Below are 27,930 nucleotides of genomic sequence, written 5' to 3'. Positions count from 1 at the left end.
TATAGATTTTACACTTTTAAATGGTTACATCGGAACCTGTTACCTACCTACCTCTACTTACCTATTGTCCAGCAAAGTCTAAAATATTTATTATCTGTCTCTTAACGAAAAAAATTTAGTGACTTCTGCTATAGAGTCCAGTTATATTTACATAGACTTGCTAAAGTTAATTAGAAGAGCATTCCACTTAAAAATATCTATGTTAGTTGTTAAGGCCTTTAATTTCTAAGCCATTTCCTTTTCATGCTTGATCTCAGGCCAAAAGTGAAAAAAAAATCTGGGTCATGTTTGCCTAACTAAATTGTAAGAATGCAAATATTTAAAAAAATATTATCACTGTACAATTCAAGGAACTCTTTGGATATTTTAAATTAAGTGTATGTCCAAATTAGTTAGCTATACAAAGCTTTAAAAAATTTTCAAAATAAAATTTAGAAAAATTGAAATTAAATTTTAGTCAACAATTATGAGAACTGCTATGAGTTCCTCACATAAAGTACATATTTAGTAAACATATACTGTGACCATACTTAACTTTGGGGTCCATTTCTCTACCTATCTAAACTAAATTTTTTTTAAAAGGGCTTCAAGACCCTGGTTTGGTGCAACAGACAGCACACTAGATTTAGCTTGAGCCTGGAGTGGCCAAATAAATGGTAGCAAGAAAGCACTCCAAACACATGCACACATTTAGCTGGGCACTTCATTGTTGTGTGGAATTTATCTTATACCCTAAGAACTAAATGTTCTAATTTTTACAATATAGTTTCAGAACCCTTAGCCTCTTCAGATACATAAGTGCTCCAAAACCATATTGCTAATTTATAAGCTGGCATATGACTTTTCTGCTTTAAATAGCATGAAAGACAGTGTCTTCAACAAATTATTTTATTTCTACAATTCTAAGAATTTTATTATTCTGGACTACTCAATAAATTTACTACTAAATTGTATAAAAAAGATAATATGAAAGATATATTATTTGGGGGGGTGGCATGGAGGGCAAGATCTCTAAACTGCCTAGCTTGGCCTCAACCTTAAATCCTCTAACCTCACTAGCAGTTGAGATTACAAGCAAGAACCACTGTTCCTGGATGAGCTGATATTATTTGTTTGTTTGTTTTTGATGCTGGTTGGTCCTGGGGCTTGTAGGACCTAGGTGCTATCCCGAGCTTTTTTGCTCAAGTTTTGAATTTTGATCCTCTAATCTCAGCCTCCTTATTAGTTAGGACTTACAGGCCTGGGCCACTGGCATCTTGCTATTAATTGTTTTCTAAATCTAGGTAGCCACACATACATATATTTGTTGTTTAATATAGTGATTGAATAAATTTTTATTGTTATTATAAAGGTATTGTACAAAGGAATTACAGTTACCAAAGTCAGATAACGAGTACATCTCTTTTTGGACATTGTCATCTCTTGCTTTCTCCCAGTTTTTCCCTTCTATGATTGATTTTTTAATTCTTAATAATTTTAGACAACCACATCCCCACTTCAAAGGTAAGAAAATTGAGCATTTGGGAGTCATTAAGTATGGTATATGAAAAAATATTACTAGTAAGTGGTTAGACCTAGATTCACACCTAAGCTATTATGCTCTTGACTATTATATAAAATTGGTGTAGTAAATGACAAATTAATTCTTACAGTCAATAGAAATGTCAACATAAATTTGATATCAGAAATATCAACTTAATATTTTAAAATAACAGTATATTCAACATTTTAATCTCCTAAATCATTCAACATTCCTCTCAATCTGTTCATTTAGAGCAAGCTTCAGTGCCAGAAATATTGAACAAAGACTTATTTCCCTGTTATCACAGTTTGCTCTAAGAATATGATATTGTGAAGTTAAACTGTTAAAAAAATTCTGTGGGTTTATGACTGATATAATTTTAAAAGAAGTAAATGATACAAACAATGTGACTTCAAAGAGAACCTTATGAAATACATATTTTTAAATCTACATTATTTAAAAGTTTACCAACCTATCACCAGGTGCTGTTCGATACCTTGCACCTGGGATCAGGACAGGGTCATCATCACTGTCATCTGTGTCCTGCAGAGCAGAGTCCCTGGGTGATGTTTCTTCGTGAGCTAAAGGCTCAATGGCTTCTGTTTGGGACAGGGGTTCTGGGTTGGTGTTAGTTTGAGTGGTAGCACTTTCACTAATAGTCTGATCTGAAGTTTCTGGTTCTTTGCTCTTCTCAGAAAAAGTAGATTCTTCTGGAACCACACTTGGGCTATCAAGACTGAGGTCATTCTTTTCTCCTGAGTTGGAATTCAATGGCTCAACTGCTAAGTTACCTAATTGTGCTGTCAAAAAAAAATAGTATGTAACAGGTGGTCAGATGTACAATATTAATTACTTAATCTAACTTAGGAGCTGACAGACATTTTCTAATATTAATTCTAATTCCCTTATAAGGAGAGAAAAATTCTAATACATCTGTTTGGAAGTGGCCTCTAATCCTGGACATGCATACATGGACTCGGTATGTTTATTTACCCATATGAAACAATTTTCCAAAGAGATCAAGACAACTTACCTATATCTGCATGGCTCTCAACTAGGTTTTCTGCAGATGTTCCTTCCTGACATTTTATTACATCCTCTGATGAGTCTTCAGGAGCTCCTGAAAACAGAACAAATTATCATTAAAACTACCATTTTAGAACAATAAATACAAACTTAACAATTTGCCTATTGATGTTTTTTTTTTAGGGAAAAAAAAACTCTTTCTGGGTTTTAAAACCCATTGATAGGGGCTGGGAAGATGGCTCAGTGGTAGAGCACTTGCCTTGCATGCCTGAGGCCGTGGGTTTGATTCCTCAGCACCACATAAGCAAAAAGAAAAAAGCCGGAAGTGGCTCTGTGGCTCAAGTGGTAGAGCACTAGCCTTGAGCTGAAGAGCTGAGGGACAGCACCCAGGCCCAGAGTTCAGGCCTCACAACTGGACCCAAAAAAACAAAAAACAAAAAAACAAAAAACATTGATGTTCCAGTGAAATCTCACCCAGGCACAATACAACTATGTATCAACATACAAAATTACACAAACAGCAATAAATTGTCTCCTGCCACTGGAAAGGCCTTCAGCTTTATATACTCTATGGGCAGAATTTCTACTTTAGATTATCCCTAAAACATGACTTAATATTGCATTTCCCCCCCCATAATCCAGCTTAAAACAGAATATTTTTCTGTGGTCTTATCATGCACAGAATTACAATTTGAACTATTATGTTTTACATGTTTTGTTTTTGTCGGTCATGGGGCCTGAACTCTGGGCCTGGGCACTGTCCCTCAGCTCTTCAGCTTCAGGTAAGCGCTCTACCACTTGAGCAGAGCACTTCTGGTTTTCTGGTAGTTTATTGGAGATAAGAGTCTCACAGACTTTCCTGCCTGGACTGACTTTGAACCATGATCCTCAGATCTCAGCCTTTTGAGTTAGAATTACAGGCGTGAGCCACTGGCATCCAGCAATTTAAACTATTCTGAACATATGAACATATAATAAATCTTACCCTACCATAAATTCTTTTTGGCCACTAAAAATATTAAACTGAAAGATGAATGGAGGATCAATATTTTAAAATTTTTTATTTTTGTTTCTTAATTGGACATGTGCTTATTAATTACTGAACAACAAATTTAATTCTAAATTCTGTTATTCCGATATATCTGTTTAATAAGAGATGGACTTTTATCTGTTCATTTCTCAAGCATTTATTAAATATTTACTCTGTGTCACTGTTCTAGACACTAGTTAACTGACTATTGATCAGGTAAAAATATTTAATAAAGGGATCCCTAAGTGGTACTATATATACAGAATCATTCATAATGTGTTTAGATTTTATTCATTTTGTTTCCTTCCTGTATTCTATAGAATCAAGACAGATACTATGGATTTCACTGCTGCATATGAAAATGGCAAGGAAAGCTAAAATTAATATTTGCATCTCACACACTTAAAAATATGATGATTACCTATTTTGGTACTTGTGTGTACAGATAGGATTGTGCTTTATTATATCTCCCTATCTTAATTTCTTAAGGTCTCTACCTTTTGCATGTGCTATTTATCAATGTAGTAACTAGACTAATGGGCTAAAAGTGACTTATTTAAATTAAGAAACAGCTGGGCTCCAGGGGCTCATATCTGTAAATCCTAGCTACTAAGAAGGCTGATATCTGACTATCACAATTTGAAGCCAACCTTAGACTCTTATCTCCAATAAGCCACACACACACACACACACACACACACACAGAGCAAGCCACCCCCCCCCCCCCCACCCCACACAGAGCAAGCCAGAAGTGGAGTGGAGCTGTGGCTCAAATGGTAGAGCTCTATCCCTAAGCTTTTAAAGAAGTTCAGGGGCAGTGCCTAGGCCCTGAGTTCGAGCCCCAGGACCAGCACAAAAAAAAAAACCCAACCCCAAACTAAGAAATAAAAGAACAGAATTGGGGGAATAAAAAAATAGGTGTTTTTATAAGGAGAAAAACAATTTAACACCTTACTTGTTTCATGATCTCCTTCTGGTGGTTGTACTGAATGCTGTGGCATCAAAGATTCTTCTTGATCATCAGATTTGCAATGGCTCCCACTTCCTCTAGAAGATGAGGCTGTACTGCTCCTAATATCAGAACAAGATAAGTGGTTCCACCAAAAACTTAATGAATACGAACTTTTAGGGTAATTTTATATTTTACAACTAAAGCAGTAGAAAATTCTGAATAAAATAGAAGTTTTATTATTATTATGGTGCTGGTGCTGGTCCTGGTCCTTGAGCTGTTCTCTCTTTTTTTTTTTTTTGCTCAGGTCAACATTCTACCATTTGGGCCACTGCTCCATTTCACGCTTTTCTTGTGGTTAATTGGAGATAAGAGTTTCATGGACTTTCCTGCATGGGATGGCTTCAAATGGAGAGCCTCAAATCAGAGCCCCCTGTGTACCAAGGATTACAGGCATGAGCCACAGGTGCTGGCAAGTTTTTTAAAATTTACATAGTACTTTCAAATAGCATTTTAATAATCAGGAGATTCTAACATTTTAAAAGATTTGAAAATATGAAAGGACTACTTGTCCATTGTTTTGATGTTTCTGTGACCTACTAAGTATTTCAACATCATGGCAATTCTACATGTTCGTATATGTGTGTGTGCGCACCCTATTAGACTCAGGGCTTGCCTCATGCATGCTAAATGTGCACTTTTGACTGAGATATACATCCGGTCTCTATCTCTATTGATTTCTAGGTGAATTCTATTAACTGCCTCCTTTCTTGGCTAAAGATGGATCACCATAACTGGACAAACCCCAAATATTTTCACAGACTTGGATCACATATGTTTAGACTGTTGTTCCATGCTACATGAAATTAATACTTGAAAGGAAATCTGACCGCATTTCTTTGAATAGCCAAAGGAGCCAAAGGAGAGAAATTCTAGTTAAGACTTGTACACCTATAGTATATTATTATGGTTTTGTAGAAAGGATGACATCTTTTGTTTTAGTTTTAATGAGCAACTGCTGATGATGGTCAGATAGTTCCATTAACATTTTTTACTATAGCAGAATACTAAGCTAATTTAGATAATTTTCAGTGAATATTCTATAACAAATCATGGTAAATGTTTAAGGAAAATACTGAGAAAGAAGAAAATATGTATCAATCTAGGATAAAATTAAATTCAGAGAAATGAAGTAATTCCCTGACTTTGAAATAACTATGAAGAAGAAGAAATTCAGGAGATACAATAACTTATAAACCATTAATTATAGGCAAACAATAATGTCATGAAACAATAGTCATAAAACTGATGCAAATAAAGTTTTCGCAAAGATTTTAAAAATGCCTTTTAAAGCAAACTGGAAAAGTCAATTTGATCTTTTTTAAAGCATACACATAAAATATGGTATTATTTTCAATAGAATATATATATATTTACATGGATATACATGCAGAGAAAAAAATCACATGGGTTATGTACCAGTGTTACATGTCATCTCAATACAATTATTTAAGGGAAATTTTTTATGCTTAATTTTTTGCAATGAATATGTATTGCTTTTCATTCATAAGGAAACATAACCATTTTCATAAAGAAAAGCCAATGTTACATGGAAAAATTTCCCATTGAGGAAAATATGATACAGGCATGAACAAAACGTTTTATTGTAAAAAAGTTTTACTGTAGAAAAGTTACAATAATGGAACTGGTAAAGGGATAAACAGACATTAATGAAAAAAGACACACTACCCAAGTAAGTACAATTAGTACAGTTAATGTCGCACTTTAAATCACAGAGAAATGAAACAATCATCAATGAATGGAACAAAGAACATCCATGTAAAAAAACGAATGCTATAGTCCTACATCATACTTTATGGATAAATTCCAGGGTTATTAACGAGATGATATTTTAAATAAAACTACAATAAACACAAGAAAGTAAAAAAGCAAAAACAAAACTTTCCCTGATTCCAAAAGGATTCTAAGCATGAGACCACACAGAAACCATGAAGCAAAGTCATTACCACAAGTAAAGGGAAAAACATCAAACTTGGAAAAATACTTGTCATAATAATAATATTTTTATTTAATTCTGGAAATAAACACCATTGTGGAAAATGGGTGCAGAGCACGTAAAAGGCAATTTGGAAAGGATGATCATTAAAGCTAACACTGATTTAGGGCTTATCATGCACCAGCCAATATGCTAAAAAAAACTTTTTCTGCATGATTGCATTAAATCTACAAAATAATACTTTGGAACAGGTTCTATTAAATAAGCCTGATCAAGGATGATAGTAGATTTAGAGAGGCTCCATAATCTGCCATATTCATATTCATAGTATAAGATTATAATACATTCTATTGCCTCATCTCTCATTAAAGAAACTAAAATAAAAGCAAGACATAAAATTGTAACAAAAACTTACTACCATTTTTGAATGCTGTATTTTGTTTGCTTTTTAACATTAACTAGTGGATGTTTTCATAATAAAGAAAATGGCAATTACATTTCTGCCAAAGAAACAGGAAAAAAATAAATGAAAGAACATTATTTATGGTCAGACTTTAGACAAGGAAACTAGCATTCAAAAGAAGAATTAGACCAATAAAGTTCTCTTTAAAATGTTCTTCATAAGAAGCCAGTTTGTTTTGTATAGTAACATGGGAAAGATAAGAAGTAAATGAGAAATATGACAATCTGTGTCATCTTTCATCATTAATGAACATGTTAAATGTTAAGGTCCAACTTTAAAGGTCAAAAAGAAATCCTATTGGCCACACCTTCAAATAAATATCTAGAATCCAATAAATTTTACTTCCTTTACTTTTCTCATCCTGGCCCAAACCACTACTACTATGTCTCACTTTACTTGTCACATACCTTTTATTTTTTATTATTTTTTTGGGCCCAGTGGTGGGGCCTGAACTCTGGGCCTGGGCGCTGTCCCTCAGCTCTTCAGCTCAAAACTAGCACTCTACCACTTGAGCCACAGTGCCACTTCCGGCTTTTTTCTTTTTGCTTATGTGGTGCTGAGGAATGGAACCCAGGGACTTGAGCATGCAAGGCGAGCGCTCTACCACTGAGCCACCTTCCCAGCCCTCACATACCTTTTAACACAAGAACCTAAGTATTTTTTATTCTTTTAAATATCCTCACTTTTCCAGCTGATCTTATCTGCTTCAGCTAGCATGGTCTTTTTTTGTATGTGTGTGCCAGTCCTGGGCACTGTCCCTGAGCCAGCCAGCCTTCCCTCCTTCCTTCCTTCCTTTCCCTTCCTTCTTTCCTTTCCCTCCCTCCCTCCCTCCCTTCCTTCCTTCCTCCCTTCCTTCCTTTCCTTCCTTCCTTCCTTCCCTCTTGTCCCCCTGCCCCTTTCTTTCTTTTTCTTCTCTATTCAAGGCTAGCACTCTATCAGTTGAGAAACAGCTCCACTTCTAGCTTTTATTGTAGGTATGTCTCATGGATTGTCTTTCCTGGGCTGACTTCAAATCCCAGTCCTCAGATCTCAGCCTCCTGAGTAGCTAAGATTACAGCCACCAGTACCACCAGTACCTTACCCTCGTCTTCTCTAAAGATCCCTAGGGCTGCTTCTGTTTCAGTCTTTGTACTGGCCTCACCTCTGCCTGGAATTCTTTTCTACATATATTTTTGCAAAAATGTCAACTTTTCACTGAGGCCTGCCCCATTCCTTACATTAATCATCCCTACCTGCTTTTCAATAGTACTTAGTACCTTTTTTTTTTTTACTTAGTACCTTTTAATATGCTATACAGTATGTTTATTATGTTTATGGTCTGCCACTACCAAGAACATAAGCTCCAGCAGGGCAGAAAAATTCTTTATCTTTTGAACTGATACATTTCCAATATTTAGACTAGTCCCTGAAATATAGAAGGCATTCAATAATATTTGAAATTGTACTTATCAAAGATTTTTTTCTTTTTTTTTTTTTTTTTTGGGTCCGGTCGTGGGACCTGAACTCTGGGCCTGGGCGCTGTCCCTCAGCTCTTCAGCTCAAGGCTAGCGCTCTACCACTTGAGCCACAGCGCCACTTCCGGCTTTTTTCTTTTTGCTTATGTGGTGCTGAGGAATCGAACCCAGGGCCTCGAGCATGCAAGGCAAGTGCTCTACCACTGAGCCACCTTCCCAGCCCCTTATCAAAGATTTTAATATATGCCATTTAAACATAAGCACAAATGAGAACCAGTGAACTGAATAATCATACAATAGCATAATTACATATTAATAAATAATATATAACTTTTTTTGTCAGTTGTGGGGCCTGAACTCTGGGCCTGGGCACAATCCCTCAGCTCTTCAGCTCAAAGCTAGCGCTCTACCACTTGAGCCACAGCGCTACTTCCGGCTTTTTTTCTAGTTATGTAGTGCTGAGGAATCGAACCCAGGGCCTCATGCAGGCAAGGCAAGCACTCTACCACTGAGCCACCTTCCCAGCCCCTATAACATATTATTTGTATAACAGTTCACATGTAATAATATATTAATATACCATAAAGCATACTGGTATGTTAATTACAGGTAATTGCAATGGGCTATAAAACAATTTATGTGATTACTATATATTAATCTATTATATAGTCATGTCAATAATTATGTAATACAATGTGGTCAATATACTAATTCATTAATATTTCACTATTAATAAATTTAAATAAATGTAGTATCTCAAAGGCCAGCAGACAGTGGGGAAAAGTGAGCTTACACAAACTAATTTTTTTTTTGTCCAAGACTCTTTTTTACATGCAATGAGTTGATGATTTTTACTAAACATAACTGTGATTACCATAGAATGAGACAAGGTTTATTTAAATAACAACCCTCTACTTTGAAGGGATTCAAACTCTTGATCTGATGCTTTCGCTCACTGGCTGATGTTCTATCACCTGAGCCATGCCTCCAACCCCATAAACTGATTTTTTAAACACATTTTTAGTTCTCTTACATCACTCAATATTATATCACAGAAAAGTGAATGGGTAGATATAGCTACTCAGGAGGTAAAGATCAGATGAATGGCAGTTTGAGGCCAGCTAGAGCAAAAAGGTAATAAGATCTCCATATTTCATCAAACAAACTGGGTATAGTGATTTGTGCCTATAATACTAGTTACATGGAGAATCATGGCTGGCCAGGCAAAAAACCCTGGTAAACCCCATTTAAAAAGGAAAAAAGGAAGGGAAAAAGAAAAGAGAAAAAAGAGAAAAAACAAGAGAAATCTAAAAGCAAATAGGGCTACAGAGCATGGCTTAAGTGGTAGAGCACCAGTCTAGCAAGTATAAGGTCATGAGTTCACACCCTAATAATCACCAAAACAAGAACAACAACAAAAGCTCATATAAAAATTACACTAAGTGTCAGTAGCTTACTCCTGTAATCCTAGCTCCTCAGGAGGCTGTGATTTGAGGATGGTGATTGTGATTTGAAGCTAGCCCTGGCAGCAAAGTCTGTGATACTGTTAATTTCAATTAACCACCAACATGCCAGAGTGGAGTTGTGGCACAAGTGGTAGAACACTAACCTTTAGTACAAAAGCTCGGGACATCTCCTAGGCTCTGAGTTTAAACCCCAGAGCTGGCACAAAAAGAAAAAAAAAATACAACAAATTAACTAGATTACTCAGGTTGAGATCTGAGGATCATGTTTCAAAATCAGTTTAGGCAGACAAATCTGAGAGATTCCTATCTCCAATTAACCAGCAAAAATTCAGAAGTGGAGGTGTGGCTCAAATGAAAGACCACTTGCCCTGAGAAAACTAAGGGAGAGAATTCAGGACCCCAGGTCAAGCCCTGCTACTAGTACGAAAACAAACATCAAACTCAACTAAAATACTAATGTATATAATCAATATATAAAATTGAAAATGTCATTGAAGAGAACCTGTATAATCATTCAATATAAAAGTTCAAACTTACTAGTAAATTATATAAAATCAAAAACTTTCAAATCAAATATATATTGACCCAGAGACAGTAAAATGTATTATTTGTTCATATGCTAACATGTTATAAGGCAAAGGGCCTTTGAAAATAATTTAGCAATGCCATTTGATAGATATAGCTCACTTCCAGAAATATATCTCATATAAATAAACTTGAAAATATGATAGCTTTGTTAAAGACATTCATTCTAACCTTACTGGGGTGAAAAACGGTGAACAAATTCACTGTTCAATTAGAGGAAAATGGTTAAGTAAACCACAGTATAACTACTCGATGGACTAGCAAAAATTTCGTACAACTAACTAAAGTTAAATACATGAAGGGGAGAATAAAATATATTCATACACACAGAATGAAGCCCGCAAATTTTTAAAGAATTATCTGTAGGTGTTTATTGTTATCTTTTGCATTTTCTATCAGAGAAATATCCCACGATAAGTAGCATCAGGGATGTTTTTACAAATACAAATTCTTAGACCCTATCCCAAGTCTAATTCTGAAAGTGGGTTCCATTAATATGTGATTTTCAAGCTCTCCAAGCCATTTTGAAGCACACTATAGTCTAAGAACCAATGCAGTATAGCAAAACAAAACATAAAGATGATAGTGACAAAAACATACATCTAATATAATCCTACAAAATGGCTAAGAACATCTTTACAAAAATATTAACTTACCATTCATCTGTAAAGTTCAGTTTTATTGTGCTTGTAGTTGTTCCTTCTGTGCTGTAGTGCAAACTTAAAACGGGTTCACCTGTCCCTGGTTTGGGACTCTGCTTTTCATTATTGTTATCTGAAAATTGTGTTTAAAACATTTGAAAAAGTCTCTGAAACCAATAAAATATGACATTTCCTAAACGTTATAAAACAAAATAGGTTGTCCTTGTCATAATTCTTTTTCATGTTCCAAGTAGTAGTATCAAATTCTAGATTTGTGTATATGACTGAGTCAGAGGGAAATCAAATACGATGAGAACCATATTTGGTCATTAGGGAATCAAAGAATATTAACATGCAATGACATGCATTATAAACTGGTATCACTTAATGGAATTTTCTTGGTATTATTCTTTAGGAGCAAGAGTATCAAGAATGATTAACATTGGCTCCTTTATCTTAAGAGTAAATATATTTATATAGTCACATGCAATATATGTGATAGATTATACATATTAAATCAATGCATAAAGTCAATGCATAAAAATGTTTAAATGACAAGTAAAAACAATCAACTCTACAGAGATTAGTAGAGGTATTTCGAAATATCTCTCTCCAAATAGTACATGGAAATTCAAAGAAAAAATTACACAGGCTTTAGAAACATTTCACCTCATAAGGAAACACAGCTTTGATAAACAGTACAGAAGGTATACAAAATGGATACACAATCAAATGTGCGACTTTTCTGCTAGTTGCTTGCAGAAAAGAAAACTTTTCTGTCATATAATCATTTTCTTGACACCAGTTCCTGGAGTAATGTAGTAGAACTAAAAATAAGCTGCTTTTCTTTAAAAAATGAATTACAACATAATAAAATCAGTGTTTGTAAACACTGCTGGGGACAAAACCCAGTATCTCAAACCTTCTAGGCAAGCACTACACATCTGCCAGTTCCCAAATGCAGGTTTTTCACTGTTAGTTCCACTTTATGTTGCAATTAAAAACATTCTTTCATTCCTCTTGAAGATGCTGGAGCATTTATTAAAAGAGAATCTCATAGAACCTCTGGCTCTAGCTTATTTGAACTACAATTTCAAATAAGGAACTATAAAAGAAAAGAAGAATTCTCCAACATTTGGAATTAAGCTTAGAAAACTCAGAACTATCTATTGTTAGGTCAAAAATTCTAACTCATGAGAAGTTCTTCCTGAAAAAGTTGCCATTTGAAAATAAATATGTGAATACATTGGCACATCAAATGATTAAAAACCCTTTATTCTGTACTATTTATGTTATGACTGTATCCTACATATAAACAGCTGTTAGAAAGTTAACATTACAACCTTCAAAGATTCAGTACTGTCTTCAGTTTTTTAAAGGAGTTATTTTACAAAATGATATTCTAGTGAAATAACAGAACTTTAGCTTACATAAAAATTATGAAAAACAGAACATGGAAACATTTCTCCTACTCTTAACCATCTTCAAAAAACAAGTGATTGGTGCCAGCCCTGTGTCTAGTATACTCTTATCCCCTACTCTTCAGTTATATTGTAGAGATTTTTGTCCCACGGATGCCAAAGTAACTACTATTTTAAGGCCTCTGGAATTAGGTGCAGATGGGTAAACCTTCCGGTGATTCAGGGAACTGAGAAGAGTTGAGGCTGGTGGTTTTTTTTTTTTCATTTTTTGTCTTTCATAATAATCTTACCAAGTACTTTGCTACTTATTTTTCCTTCAAGATAAAGATGGGATGAAAGACAAATGTGAGTATAAGGGATATGCAGAACTGGATTTCTTAGCTCTACTTTGATTATAGAAACCAAAGTTATAAGAAGCTTTGTGAAACTGAAATGCTATATCCAAACATTTCATTTGAGGAATGCTAAAAAAGTTAAATTATAGATATTTACATGCAAATGACTACAAGAATAAACAAAAAAAGAGCTATTGAGAGATCAGAACCAGTACAGAGAATATCTCATTTAAATTTCTACAACCTCTATTTACATCCAAAAAACACTGAAATGATTAACAACAATTACTTTTTCTGAACAGCATCTCTTACAAAAATAATTTAATCTCCCATTTATGTAATCTATAGATGGTAAATCACATAAAACAGAACATCATTTAATCATAAAATATCATACTTGGTAAAATTTGTTCATGTAAGCTGTCAATGAACTCATTAGCTTTTTGTGAAACTTCCATCAGTAATAAAAATGGAATGGACGTTTCATTTGGTTAAGAAAACTTTGGATACCTGAGTCTAATGATCACCTTTCAGCCTACACATAAACAAACACATCTCTGGTAGAAACACTGCACATTACAGAGCCTAGTTTCTTCAACGTAAGTATTAATGGGAAAATATATCTAAGGCGTAGAATTCATTTTCTAGCTGCCTTCTATTGTACTCTCCCTAGTTTAAACCTCATTTGCATGATTTTATACACCTTGTCAGGTTGAAATGTCATCAAATCAATGAATTCACCATGTTTGTAATAAAATGCGTATTTTAAGCTACAAATTTCTAGCAAAAAATCTACTCCAAATTTTTTAAGTTTTATTTTTAATTATCTAAAAATGACTGTAATTATTTAAATTTCCCTTATTTTGTTAGAAGTTTAGATCAGCAAGCACAAAAGTTGTTTTTTTCTAGCCTCATATAATACACAAATATCTATAACTAAAATATATTGCTTTATAATGAGTACATTTTTATTTAAAAGCCCTAGGATACAAGCTGGGTATCAATGGCTCACTCCTCTAAGCCAAACTACTTGGGAAACTGCGATTGGAGGATCACAGTTCAAAGCCAACCTGGACAGGAAAGTCTGAGACACTTATCTCCAATTAGCTACCAAAAGCCTGGAAATGGAGGCTCAAGTGGTAGAGTGCTAGCCTTGAGCACAAAAGCCAGTAGTTCAGTCCCCAGGTCCAGTACATGGGCAGGGCAGGGAAGGGCAGGGCAGGGCAGGACAGGGAGGGGAGGTAGGAAGGAAGGAAAAAAAGTGAGAAGAAAAGGAAAGGAAAGGGAAGGGGAAGGGGAAGGAGGAAAGAGGAAACAGGAAAGGAAAGGAAAAGGAAAAGGAAAGGAGGGAAAGGAAAAAGAGAAAGAGGGGAAGGAAGGCCTTAGGGTTCAGAGCTTCACCTAATCATACAAATAAATTAATGTAGAAAGCATTATCATAACTGAAATTTATTAAGGTATACTATATAGCAATTATGTATGTGTGCATAGGTTTAAAAAATATAGTAGGTATCATCTGCATTTTCCAGATGATACTGAAGATGAGTTGGAATTTTTACATTAAGTTTTATTATAGCTTTGAATAATATAATAATTGTTTCTATTTAAAATTTATTTTCATACTTTTAAAAAATATTGATGAGTTTTTGAAAACTAAACTCTGTTTATGAACCTTGATAAAGATAAAAACAACTTGAGGGGTGAGAGGTTTATACCCTAACTGTTAGGGCACATGTTTTGTAATGTTTGAAATCTGGGGTTCAAATCCTAGCACCAAAAAAAAGAAAACAACAAAACTTGAAATAATAGCATACCTATAATATCAACTACTCACTGCATCTTTAGTGAAGATCTGCTTATTCTATAAGTATGCTCAATTTTGAAACTATAACCTCTGGTGTGGACCAGACATTATCTTTTTTAAAACTTCATAGGCTCGCCAGGTGCTGGTGGCTCATCCCTGTAATCCTAGCTACTCAGGAGGGCTGAGATCTGAGGATCACAGTTCAAAGCCAGCAGAAAAATCCATGACACTCTTATCTCCAATTAACCATTAAAAAACTGGAAGTGGCGCTGTGGCTCAAGCAGTAGAGCACTTGCATTGAGCTGAAGAGCGCAGGGATAGCGCCCAAGCCCAGAAGCCCAGAGTTCAAGCCCCATGACCAACCAAAACCAAAACCAAAACAAGAACACAGGCTTTCTCATTTTCAATTTGTTTTTGAAGGCTAAGTCAGAAATCAGTAATTTACTGAACAGGTAGCCAACAGGGGAAATAAAATTCATATATCTGGGGCTGGCTCAGTGTGGAGTGCTTGCCTCACATTCATGATGCCCTGGGTTCGATTCTCAGCACCACATAAACAGAAAAAGCTGGTAGTGGCACTGTGGCTCAAGTGGTAGAATGCTAGCCTTGAGCTGAAGAGCTGAGTAACAGCACCCAGGCCCACAGTTCAACCCCCATGATGACCACCCCCCCCAAATTCATATACCTGAATGACAGCCACAATAAAGTACATGAAAAAAATAGATGAATGAAGTTTGGTTTCCCCTGCCTCCCCTGGATGCCTTTACTATTCACAAAGGCGGATACATACATTCTCTGCATTGATTCATTTTCATGGAGGGTGACAGGCAACCAGCCTTTATTTTTCTGAGCTTCAGAAAGAGGACCATGTTAAAGCTGCAGCAAACTGTACCTTAATCTTTATATTCTTAATTGATGTTAAGGAAAAATCCACTAAATATCAATAGTCCATCTGTTTTTCAAAATTTTCTCCCCAATATATCATTAACTCTAACTTCTTTGTCTAAGCAATCAATAACCCACATATTGCCACATTCAAAAAACATTTCTCAGCCCTTTATATTTATACCATTGCTTTGCATGGTATTCCTGACTAAAGAGCCCCTCCTTGAACTTTTCTCCTGCCTTTAGATTTATTATTCTTTCTATCTAAGCTACTCATTTTTTGGTCTCCTTAAATTCTTTTCTCTGCTTATACTCTTTTCACTTCATTCTTTTTTCCCAGACAATCTCATCCATTCCCACTTTTTTAACCGTCTATACATAGATGATTCCTAATCTCCATCTCAGACTACCTTGAGTGAGATTTCTCCACTGGCTATCGAAAGGTAATGTGCTATGAATTGACTATGATTTATCTCCACTTAGCTCCTCAATGCTGAGCTGCTGGGAGGAAGAGGAAGGCCTAATATAAAAGGTGTTTAGATTGTGGGGAGAAAGCCCTCATGAATTAATTGTCAGCTTCAAGAAGTGAGTTCTCTCTAAGGGAGACGAGAGGAGTTACCTCCAGAATGAGTTATTATTAATCAAGTTTAGTTTCCATGGCTTTCTCTTGCTTCCTCCTCTATGGCCTTCTGATTTCCACATGCTTTACTTACTGGGTATGCATGGAACAGGATGAGATCCTCATTAGAAGCGAAGCAGACACCAGTGCCTTCCTACCTCTACCCCTAAACACACATAAACTACTTTCCTACCACTACACAGGCTCGGGTAGTCTTCAGTAACAACAGAAAACAGACTAAGACACATTTGAAAGTCAACATTTAAAAGGTTATCTCATATACCTTCATTTCTCTAAAATCAGCTGTCCCTCCTAAAGACACTGCCATAATTGATGGCTAAATGAATAACCTAGATATTACTCTTCATTTATTAACCAGCTTCAAATTCCCACTTAAATTCTGATGCTGGGAATTGAACCCAAACCCTAGCATATTCTAGACAAGTGCTCTACCAATGAGCTATATCCCCCAACCCACATCCCATTTATTCTATCTCTCAAATATTTTTCTAATTTGTCAGATTCATTCCTCACCATTACTCTTTTATATTAGATCCTTCATCTTTTACCTGGACTATTACAACAGCCTCTTAACTGTTCATACTGCTTTCAATCTTATTCCACATCCATCATACTTTCTAATATAGAAATCTGGTCATGTTTTGCCAAGCTGGAGTAATTTCTGTACTTCCCTATCATTCAAAGAATTAATCCTCTAGTCACTAAATCAACAAATGTTTACTATATAAGTGGCATGATTTAAGGCACTGAGCATATGACAGTGAGTGAAACAACATTTAGAGAAGGTGAAAAGAAGTAGTTATTAAAGAATCCACTGAAAAATGTACAACTTTAATCTTAGTAAGGTAAAATACCAAATAAAAAAAGAAAAAAAAACTAGGGCAACTACTCCAGATTGCAGGTCATATTACTTTTGAGAAAGTGATATCTGAGATTTAAAGGATGAGCAGGAGTGGCTTAACAAAAAAGGAAGTTTTGGTAGAGGGAACTGTATATGTAGGGATTTGAGAAGGAAAGGAGATCAGAGTGTTAGAAGAATTGAAAGTAGACTATTTGGCAAGAGTATAGTGAGTGAGGAGAGACTGGCATGAGATAAGGTTAGGAAGATAGCAGCCAAGTCACAGCTGGCTTGTAAACCAACCCATGGATTTTGGTTGTTTTAAAAGGCTAAAGAAAACAAAGCCTTTTTTTTAACAACCGGAGTTTCATTCTGGTTGGTAGAAAATAAATTATGCACTGAGGGGACACGAGATAACCAATGAAGAAATTATTATATTAGTCTGGGAAATAAAGACTGGTGACAGGAACTTTCTTTTACCTCTTACAATACAAGTTATCCACAGATAATATAAGCTTACATTATGAAGTCCTCAGGATTTAAAAGTATTTAATCCTAAACAACAAAGAAGCAGTATGTATTTAATTCATTTAGATGTATTTTCCAGCATTAGAATATTTCTGCTCAAATGACTTATTTACAAAACTATGTTCATAATGTAGTTTCTACCAAACACATTCAGTATTTGACTTCTTATATCTTCTCTGCCTATATGTCTAAAAGGCATATTAAACGTTACATGGTATAAAAACCAATGAATCTCTTAATTTCCACTTCTGGGCTAGTTAACCCTAGCAAATAATATCATCATTCACATGCACTGAGTCAAAAAAATCTGAGTTAAGAAGTTGGAAGTTAAGAAGTTTGGAAACAGTTTGATTTTTCTTTTTCTTTTATTTTCTATATCATATGTACATTAAGTACCAAATTAAACTGGTTGTAATATTTGGCATGATTATAGCAATTATATGTTTAAACAGAATATGAATGCTATTATTGTATTCTACTTTGAGCACATTTTTCTGTGATTATATCTTTGTAATAAAAACATAAAGATAAAAGAAGCTTTTATAGTTTTCCAGCTCATTTATTAATTCTTTGATGAGAAAAAAGAAAAAATTCTATATACTGAGGTTCTTACAAAGAAGTAATTAAAGATCAGAAGCATAGATGTTTTCTAATTTGTTTTAAAATTAGCTTGTGAATATTTTTCTAAAAAGACAGTTCAAATTAGACCTTTCTTTCTTCTTTCTTTCTTTCTTCCTTTCTTTTTCTTTCCTTGTCTTCCTTCCTTTTCTTTGTCTTCTTTCCTTTTCTTTCTCCCTCCCTTCCTTCCTTCCTCTTCCTTCCTTCTTTCCTCTTTCTTTCTCTTTCTGTCTCTCTGTCTCTGTCTTTGTCTCTCCCCCACCCCCACCCTTGGGGCTTGAACTCAGGGCCAGGGCACTGTCCCTGAGCTTCTTTTGCTCAAGGCTAGCACTCTACCACTTGAGCCACAGCTCCACTTCTGGATTTTTCTGTTTACGTGGTACTGAGGAATCAGACTCAGGAGTTCAGTCATGCTAGACAAGCACACTACCACTGCGTCACATTCAAATAGATAATACATCAATATTTAATTTTTCCATTACTGTTGACAAGTGAATACTTGTTTGTATATTTTCAGAGAATCAAATCTAACAGCTTTTGTGCAATTTTTTAAAAGTTAAAGAAATATTTAGTTGTTCTTGATCAGTTAATGTTACTAACATTATTTATCATACAATATCATAAAATACTTAGAATATTTTAGAAAATTCTAAGTTGAGATAGCAAATCATATCCTAATTCTAAGTGATTTTAGATGTTCTGGTTTTTGAGATACTCCTGTTTTTCAGTACATCTTCCTTTACCAGTCTCTCTCTGTGATGTGTTAGATCTGTTAGTAATAAAACCTGATAAGAATCTATTTCACTGAGTCTTCCTCAAGGCTTTGAGGCATATTCTATACTTCTTCTACAGAAATCACAAGTGAAAGTAGAAGCTTTTTTCCTTTCTGATTGGTGGCTTTGTGTTTATCTCTGAGCTCATAAGTATATTACTTATAATTAAAGCTATCAGGAGTTTGACTACCAGATAAGTGCAACATAAAAGGAAGTTGTGTGATTATTGTAACACTCTAGTAATATGAAATATTTCTATGATCAAATACCTTTCTTAAATGAGCAACACCCACAATTCTACACAACTTTATAATATATCCTAAAATTAAAGTGGATATTTATATCCATTACAATAGGAAGAAAATTTAAAGTTGATGTAAAAAGTCAAAAGTAGAAATTTGATTACACAAAACTTATTTTGTATAAGTCAAAAGGGCCTTGTGTACACAGAACCAGCTAGGGTAATTTAGACCACAAAACACTGACTATAATATTCAAATGAAATGCTATGAAAAAGTGAAAAAGAACTTGTTTATGCATTGTAATAAAACTATGAATGAATGGGCATAGCGCATCTCTTGTTGCACGCACCCTGTTGCTCGTCAAGTGACATGGATCCGAGCTGTTTGTTAACCACAGAAGGAGGAGAATCTGAAACAAAAATGAGATTTCAACTTAAAAGTAAGCAGCAGAAAACTGCACAGCAATGACATGATCATCTCTTAGCTTAAGAAACAAATGTACAAGGGCAGGGAATAGAAGTAAGTACTTGTGGTATGTTTTCCAAGCAGTGAGTAAGCAGGGTCATGTGCTTGATATGTTATTTCAGGCAAGCTTTTAGCAATTTTGAGAATGAGTTGAGAAAATATTCTACTTCATGCACATACCTTTTATCAAATTCATTTAGCACAGGCACAAGGTGCAAAGAATTAGAAATGGGAGTATTTCCACTAAAAAGAAGACTCCTTGCACTTCTCAAACTCCCTCTCAAGCTCCTTAAGATGGCTCTCATCCTGCCTTGGAGGATTCAAAGCATGAAATGAGATGCTCACTACACTGTGAGATGCTGTTTTTGTGCCATGAGCTGAACAAGGAGTCAAAATGTTTAACAAAGAAAATGACTTGTAAGGAAAATATTCAATGAATTAATTACCTTTAGTGAAACACACAAAACTTTTAAAATTCTATAGAGTACATTGTGCATATTAAACTATACTCTGTGAAAGCTTAGGTTTCTTTATAGAGGAACCTGGTGGAGAAAGAAAAAGAGAAGCAAGAAGAAAGCTTAATGGTCTGGGCTTTCTACTTTGGCTTCAAATAGAACAGTTTTGGTTTTATCTTTTGGACATACTAGGCTTCTATAACAGAATTTATTTTACAATTAGCTTCTATTATTTGAACAACACTGGCATAAAAGAAGGCAGCACAATAAAATACAAAGAGCATTCCTTTGGAGCTGGTCAGTGTTATTCTGATGAGAATCAGACAATACTTTTTAGGTCTAAGCTTCTCCTTTCTCCTTCTTCAAGCTTAGTGATCTAGTAACATAAGGAAAGCACTAGGGAAGATACAGGTTGAACATTCCTAATAAAAAAATCTGAAATTTGAAATGTTCCAAAATAAAAAAAAAATTTTAGACATACTATGAGTAGAAAATTCTTCAGACAACCTTCTGTGAGAGATAATAATCAAAACACAGGTTCACTAAAACTACTGTATAAAATTACCTTCAAAATTTGTATATAAGATTTACAGGAAACAAAAATAATTTTTTTTAGACTTGGGTCCCATCCTCAAAATATCATTATGTTTCTACAAACATTCCAAAATCCAAAAGCTCTGAAATACTCCTGGTTCTCAAGCATTTTTGGAAAGAGAACCTGTAAAAGCTCCCAATGTCCCACCGGAGAAACAATAAAAGGAAAAACGTGTGTAATAAGCACAGTTCTTCCTCAAGGTAACAATTCCTAATTCCTATATTTTATGCTCTTGTTTTTCTTAGTAAGAAATACTTTCAGATGTTCACCAGCTTTGCTCATATGACATTTCATTTCCAGAAAAAAAGATGTTCTAAGTGAAGACTTACTGTTCTTAACTAACTACATAGCTAAGAGAGATGCTGCAATATATCCAGGATTCACATCAGTTTTATATAATTTGTTCCCATTTGTATATTTAAGAAATCCAAATCCTGCTACTACTATCAACTATATCAACTTTAAATCTTCTATCTTCTAATATCATACCAGTTTGCTCACATTTTGTCTTCCTAGATTTCTGATAGCTTTTATTTGTCCTTATCATGTGTTCATCAAAACAATCTAGTCTTCATTACACACAAAAAAGCAGGAAAGATGATACTTCAGTTAATCTACACATTTAATTTCCTTTTTGAAACTTCTCATTTATTCATTTCAGAGTTGGATTCAAGACTGCCATCTACTTTGTTTTTGAAGAACAGATAAGTTAGTGTTTAGAAATAAAATTATTCTTCAAAGTAAAACTTATTCAGTAAAATGAATATTAGGAAAAACCTCCTCTAAAAGCATCATAAAATACAATATTTTCCTTTTGTGCTCTCATTTAATAATTAAGAACCCTAAGACAACTATAAACTCACCAGGAAATCTTTTATTTTTTCTACAAGTATTATAGAATTTATCAATCTTATTAAAATAAATTGTATCTTAATTTCTTAATAAAATTTAGGAAAGGAGTAAGTCTGAAAATACAATGATAAAGAATCTAGAATCCTTTCCTCTCCACAAAATTGTTTACAGATTTGAAGAACTTAAAATATTTAAAAGCTTATATAAGACAGAAAAGCACTAGTAATTAAAAAGGATTTCATTCTGCCACAGACATTTCATATTTCTGGATAATTATTTGTTGTTTCTTACATCAAAAAGTGAAAATGAATGAAGAAATCTCTTTTAGTCACTGCCATTATCTTATTTATAATCTAAGTAGCAATGCAATGTTAAGTGACATACTTTTGTATCACTATTCACAAATACAATGCCACTTCTGTGTTACAGAAGTATTTCCAAACATTAAGAAGATAGTCATCAGAATAACTAAAAATGTAATTATTAATTAAAACTGTTTCAATTATTTGTATACTCTACTCTCTTTGTAAACTATCTTTTAGAAAGCACTATCATGGCTGGGCACTGGTGGCTCACGCCTGTAATCCTAGTGACTCAGGAAGCTGAGATCTGAGGACTGTGGTTCAAAGCCAGCCTGGGCAAGAAAGTCTGTGAAACTCTTATCTCCAATAAACCACCCCAGAAAACCAGAAGTGGCACTGTAGCTCAAGTCGTAGAGCGCTAGCCTTGAGCTGAAGAGCTGAGGGACAGCGCTCAGGCTCAGAGTTCAAGCCCCAAAACCAACCAAAAAAAGAAAAGAAAAGAAAAAGCACCATCACAAAATAATCTCAATAAAAAATGAAAATTTACTATTAAATGCAATATGGTTAGCTAGCTTATTTAAATATATGTGGAATGTATTATTTTTATTTTTTTAGAATATATTATTTTTAAGGTAGAAATAAACTTTAAGCAAAAGTTCATTCAGTATTACACGTAAGAGTATATTGTGATCAATTGCTATGTAGTTCCAAAAATTTGTAGTTAGATCCTAAGAAAATTATAGACAATTATAGTCTAACAGACAATAAGAACTCTTCAGCCAGACTTCTTGGGTTTGGACATAGAGTTCCATTCGGGAATACTGAAACACTGGGGCAAATTATTTCACTTGTCTAAGTCTCATTCTCTACATCTGTAAAAAGGGCATAATGAGACTATCAACCATACAGTGCCCTTGTAAAAAGACTTAATGAATAAGATAATTCATATAAATTAGCTAGATAGCATATAAGAAAGAGTAGATTAATATTACTACTACTTTCCTGTTTCTCAAAACATGATATTGATTGAAAAATAATGGTACAGAGATCTGAAAACTATGGAGCATATTACAATTTAAAGTTCAAAAAGACATTGTCTACTTTAAAATTCTGTCAACTCAAGGTAGTTAAGTAGTGCTTGCAGAACTAAGCCAACAGCCTATCTAATTTATTAACTACATATACAAATATGAGTCTAATGTTTTATATCCTAAGAACATGAGTCTAACATACCCTTTAAAAAGTGTCACAAGGCAACCATCATTTTGAACACCAGGGAATCTGATATATACAGCCTGCTTGCATAGGATACAGTTAAATGCTGATTTTTCCAATATGGCTCAGTTTTGAAAAGCCCTTTTTCAAAAATTATCACCAATGTTTATACCCTTTTGGGGTATAAATGCTTCCCTTTTTTTCCAATTGGCAAAACCGTGCCATAAAGAGAAAAAACAGTTCCTACCTGACCCTCTCTAGGCTGGCTCCATGCTCCAGTGGGGCTCTGTGGTGGTCGGGCCAGTACCAGCAGAATCCACAGGGTGCTGTCACTCTGAGCAGGAGCCAGCAACCCATGACTTCAGGGGATCTGAAATGGAAAAGAAGAGCTGGGCTTAAAATCAACCACATGCAGAATGCCTCTGTCATAGTTGCATAGGGCAGTCATTTAATAAATACACATATGGTTCATATGCCCTGAGCATACAACCTTAAAAAAGCTTTGACATGAGGACATTCTGCATTGGTAAGGGAAAGATACTGTAAGTAAGATACTTATCTCCTTAAAGTACTAAAAACTGTTATTTGGTATTACCTAACTCACCCTTATTCCACTTCCAAATTATAGCAGGCTGCCATTATTTAAATACATTTAGTTGGGAAATTGAGGGATAGAACAGTTAAGCAAGCCACCTAAGGTCATCTAGACATAAAGTCACTTTGATATCTAGGCAGTGATGTAATGAAAGAAAGCTTACCTTTTGGTGAGTAAAAAATCACAGAGCTGAACATGGTAACACATACCTGTAATCTGAGCACTTAGGAGGCTAAACTCAGGGCCAGCCTGGGTGACATATTGAGTTCAAGGCCAGCCTGGGGTACAACGAGATTTTTTCTAAACTGAGTAATTTTGTGTATTATTCATTATGACAATTTCCTTACAGTCTAGAAAATGAGTTATTCTATTCTATACTTAAAAAAAACTAAAGCTAAACTAACATATTTTCAAAGATTATGAAAATTATACTTTTGGAAATTCAGTTTAAAAGATAAGTATTTATGGTTGTCAAAAGCTCTTTTAGAACATGAATTTTTCAAATTAGACCTCCAGGAGCAGAAGAGCCTTGGGGTTACCATAAGCAGCAGGGATCATGATTTTTTTAAAATCTTCCTTCATGTTTAAATAACAACAGTGCCACTTGTTCTTTTGTTTGGGGAGGGGAATGTCACTGCTGAGAATCAAACCCAAGGGCCTTATATGTGCTAAGCAAGGAGTCCACTACTGAACTACATCCCCAGTCCAGTTAGATATATTTTGAACTGTAACTTCCACATAAGACTGTATTAGTTTCAGGAGTATATTCATGAAAATTCTCACAGTTGAAGGGGTGGAGGAAAACCATTATTTAAAAGTTTTCTAACCTCTCTTTTATTTAACTTACTTGACATAGAAAATTCAGTGTCTTAATCTTCAATTGCCACGAAATACTAACAACTAAATAGATAATATTCTATCTGTATTATAATTTATATCAGGTTCCATCCTACTTGAACCCAACTAAAAACATAGATTATTAATTCTGCAAAGTGATTTAATCTCTTTTTCCTACAGAAATTAGATATTATTGATTTATCTTACATCACATCCTTTACAAAAGATTCCCATTAATCCTATGTTTAAAAAAGAGGATAAATTGTTTATCAATGTTCACACTCTTCCTATGCTTGCTAAAATTTCTAAATAAATGGAAAGATAACAGAGACATAATTTGTGGCACATCATAACTTACTGAAACTCCAGCTATCAAGGCATAGTGAAAAATGCTTTTTATATACAAGAGACACACATTCTATTATTTATAAACTAAAATCTAGAAATAGTTTAAAGGCTTTTTCTATTGATAGTGGGTGGTAAAACCTATTATGGGAAAATGGATTAATTACTATTACACTAACCACTTATAAAAAATTGTATCTAATCATTAAGTATAAAAGTTTTATAATTGGTAATTAAAATCTATTCTCTGTTGAATTTGATAAATTTAATTCTTCTGTATTTTTCTTTTCCTTTTTTTTTTGGAGGGGGGGTCCGGTCATGGGGCCTGGGTGCTGTCCTTCAGCTCTTCAGCTCAAGACTAGCACTCTACCACTTGAGCCACAGCGCCACGTCCGGCTTTTTTTCTTTTTGCTTATGTGGTGCTGAGGAATCATGCATGCAAGGCAAGCACTCTACCACTGAGCCACCTTCTTCTGTATTTTTCTAATGTGTGTTCTGAAATTCATTTTGCATTAAGCCAACTCATTTTGCTTCATATCCAAAGTTTACTAAATGGACAAAGTGTACAGATTTTATTAATGATCTGTTATTACATTGTTTTTAAGTCTTTAAACTATGAGCAAGGTTCCTATGACATGTGAGGAAACAAGACAGAAGTAGTGCTAGCAAAAAATACAGGACATGTTATACATTAGACTAGGGGCCTCAGATGAATGCAATGTTAAACACCTAAGATACAAAATATATTACCTTTCAGGCAAAAGGATCAACATATACTAGGTGACAGCAGTAAGGGCTGCTAAGATTGGATCATGTGAGCAGCCTTAAAGGGCAAAAACTTACTTAATAACAAAGAAGAGATCATGTTTCTCAACTTAGAAACCGGCGAATGTCCTTTTACTCAACTTTAACTATTAAAAGATCAATACAAATACTAGTACCTAGATAATATCTACTACTAGTATCCTATAGTAATATATAGTATCTAGATATTATTTAATCAGAATGATTAAATGTAGGAAAATAGTTTATTTCATAAAGACCATACAAGCACCCTAAATTTCTAATTGTAAAAAAAGAACCTGCTTCAAACCAAAGTTTTAGAATTATATTCAAACAGCTAGTATCATAATAGTTTTCTAATCTCTACTATGTTCTTGCTAATGCAAGAACATTTTGTTTTATTTTATTCTGTTTTATTTCCAAATTATCTTTAATACTTGTTTGTTACTGTAATATTTTGGCATTTAAACATATGTCAAGATATTTATTTTCCTCACATTGGTCTTTATGCCTCATAATTTCTTTTTATTTTTAAAGCACTTTGGCCAGGTATTATATATAGCATGAAATCATATCAAACTGCTCTGTTAACAAATATCATTAATCTGATTAAAATTTTTTCTATGAAATCCTTTAATTAATATAACACAGAATTGTAAATTAATTAAGTACATGACATTTGTCTCAAATATCTTATCTGCATAATAGAGACTTAAACTTATTTTACCATAGTATTATTTAATGGGCTTTTTCTACTGAAGCAGTACTGATACAGATATTTGTGTAGTGGAGGTCATCCTATTCTACTCACATATAGTACATATTAATTCCAAGAAGCTACATCAGAGTTCTCAAAGTAATTAACATCCAAACTCATCACTCCTTATGGTAGCAGAATAAATATATCAAGGTAATATGAATTCATGAATATGAGAACTTAAATGAACATTTCAACCCTCTATAAACCTACACTATAGGATTTATAGTACCTATTTTCCACCTTGAACTAGGGTGACAAGCTATTTTGTGTTAGATCTTTGATTATCCTCTCAACAAATGTATATGGACATCAAGAATTTTCCTGATCTCAAATTAATTCGGCCATTAAAATATTCTACAGTGGCAAAGATCATTTTCATTTTTATCATATCAGAATTTGATACTAGAAGACTAGGAAAAGGAACTATAGTTTTTGCAGCTCTACATACAGGTATCTGATTATGTGTGGGAAGAATAAGAAAATATTAGATCTCAAATTATGGCAGAAGGGAATAAGTGAGTCAGCATGCAAGTATTGACAAACAATACTATAATTCTAAAAACTAGCTTCACTGGGTTTATATAAAAATACTTATCTATGAAGGAGGAGAGGGTGAGGAGTAAGGGAAGGAAAAAGAGCTAACAGCATAGATTCATTTCAGCATATAAGAAATTTCAACAGAAATATCAATGCAGGCTCAAAATTTAGCAGACAATTATTAGAAAGTAGCTTGCTGGTTGTAAAAGTAACAAATAGGTGCCTCTCTTCAAACATATTACAAAGAAGAGGTCATTTTAAATTGACATCGCTGGCAAATGCTGCTGCCACTCTGCCCCTTTACATGAGATGTTGAAAACCAAGCTGCAAGCACATTAGCTTTCTTTCTCAATGGGCAAGGAAAGCATCTTATTACACAGCAGCAGCACTAAAGATTGACTCTACCAGTTGCTTAAGGACACTTGATATTAATAACCTGAAGCATGAGGGTCTTGTGAAGAGCCCTCAAGTGAAGACTGATCAGAAGTAGAAGGCTGCTGCTGGGTGTGTGCAGTCAGCTCCTGCTGCCTCTGCTGCTCAGCCTTCTTAAGCCTCAGTTGTTGCAGGCGTTTACGAAGCAAAGCTATCTCAGGCCCCCTTAAGAATTCTGATACAGACAGGAAAAGAAAAGTGAAAAGAAAGTAATAAAATATAGAACAGTAAGAAATTAATTATATATTATAAAAGGAAAAATGTAAATAAAACATGTCTCACAAAGGAGTACTAAAAAGGTCATTCAACTATGAGACAAACTATACATATAAACATTCAAATATTTCTCCTTACCAAGATGAATTAGACATAGAATATTTTTCTCAGAATATTCAAGTACCCCAAAACTGAAAAGAAAGTCTTCTATAAAGAAAAGACTATTTTATTTGGTGCTGATATTAAATCTAGGTCCTTGTGTATGGCAAACACATCTCTACACTGGGCTATACCCTCAGCCCAT

At 34.3% G+C, this 27,930-nt stretch overlaps 1 protein-coding gene across 7 annotated transcripts in view; it reads right to left on the bottom strand.

Moving 5' to 3' along the window:
* The window catches only part of Dcaf6 (DDB1 and CUL4 associated factor 6), a 118,796-nt gene that overhangs the window by 28,811 nt on the left and 62,055 nt on the right, over positions 1-27,930 (bottom strand). For 4 of the 7 annotated variants that reach the window (XM_013021811.1, XM_013021812.1, XM_013021815.1 and 1 more), the window contains 5 exons: positions 19,587-19,646; positions 11,169-11,286; positions 4,534-4,649; positions 2,556-2,642; positions 1,995-2,322 (listed from right to left, as the gene is read on the bottom strand). In XM_013021811.1, the coding sequence (XP_012877265.1) occupies positions 1,995-2,322; positions 2,556-2,642; positions 4,534-4,649; positions 11,169-11,286; positions 19,587-19,646 (709 nt within the window). Of the gene's footprint in view, positions 1-1,994; positions 2,323-2,555; positions 2,643-4,533; positions 4,650-11,168; positions 11,287-19,586; positions 19,647-27,414; positions 27,586-27,930 lie in introns of all 7 variants that reach the window. The other 3 variants (XM_013021814.1, XM_013021816.1, XM_013021818.1) reach the window with 2 other exon arrangements.

Source organism: Dipodomys ordii, unplaced genomic scaffold (genome assembly GCF_000151885.1).
Source record: "Dipodomys ordii isolate 6190 unplaced genomic scaffold, Dord_2.0 Scaffold57, whole genome shotgun sequence".
Classification (NCBI taxonomy): Eukaryota; Metazoa; Chordata; class Mammalia; order Rodentia; family Heteromyidae; genus Dipodomys; species Dipodomys ordii.
Note: the sequence above shows the minus strand (reverse complement) of the source record. Positions and strands in the feature narration are given on the sequence as shown.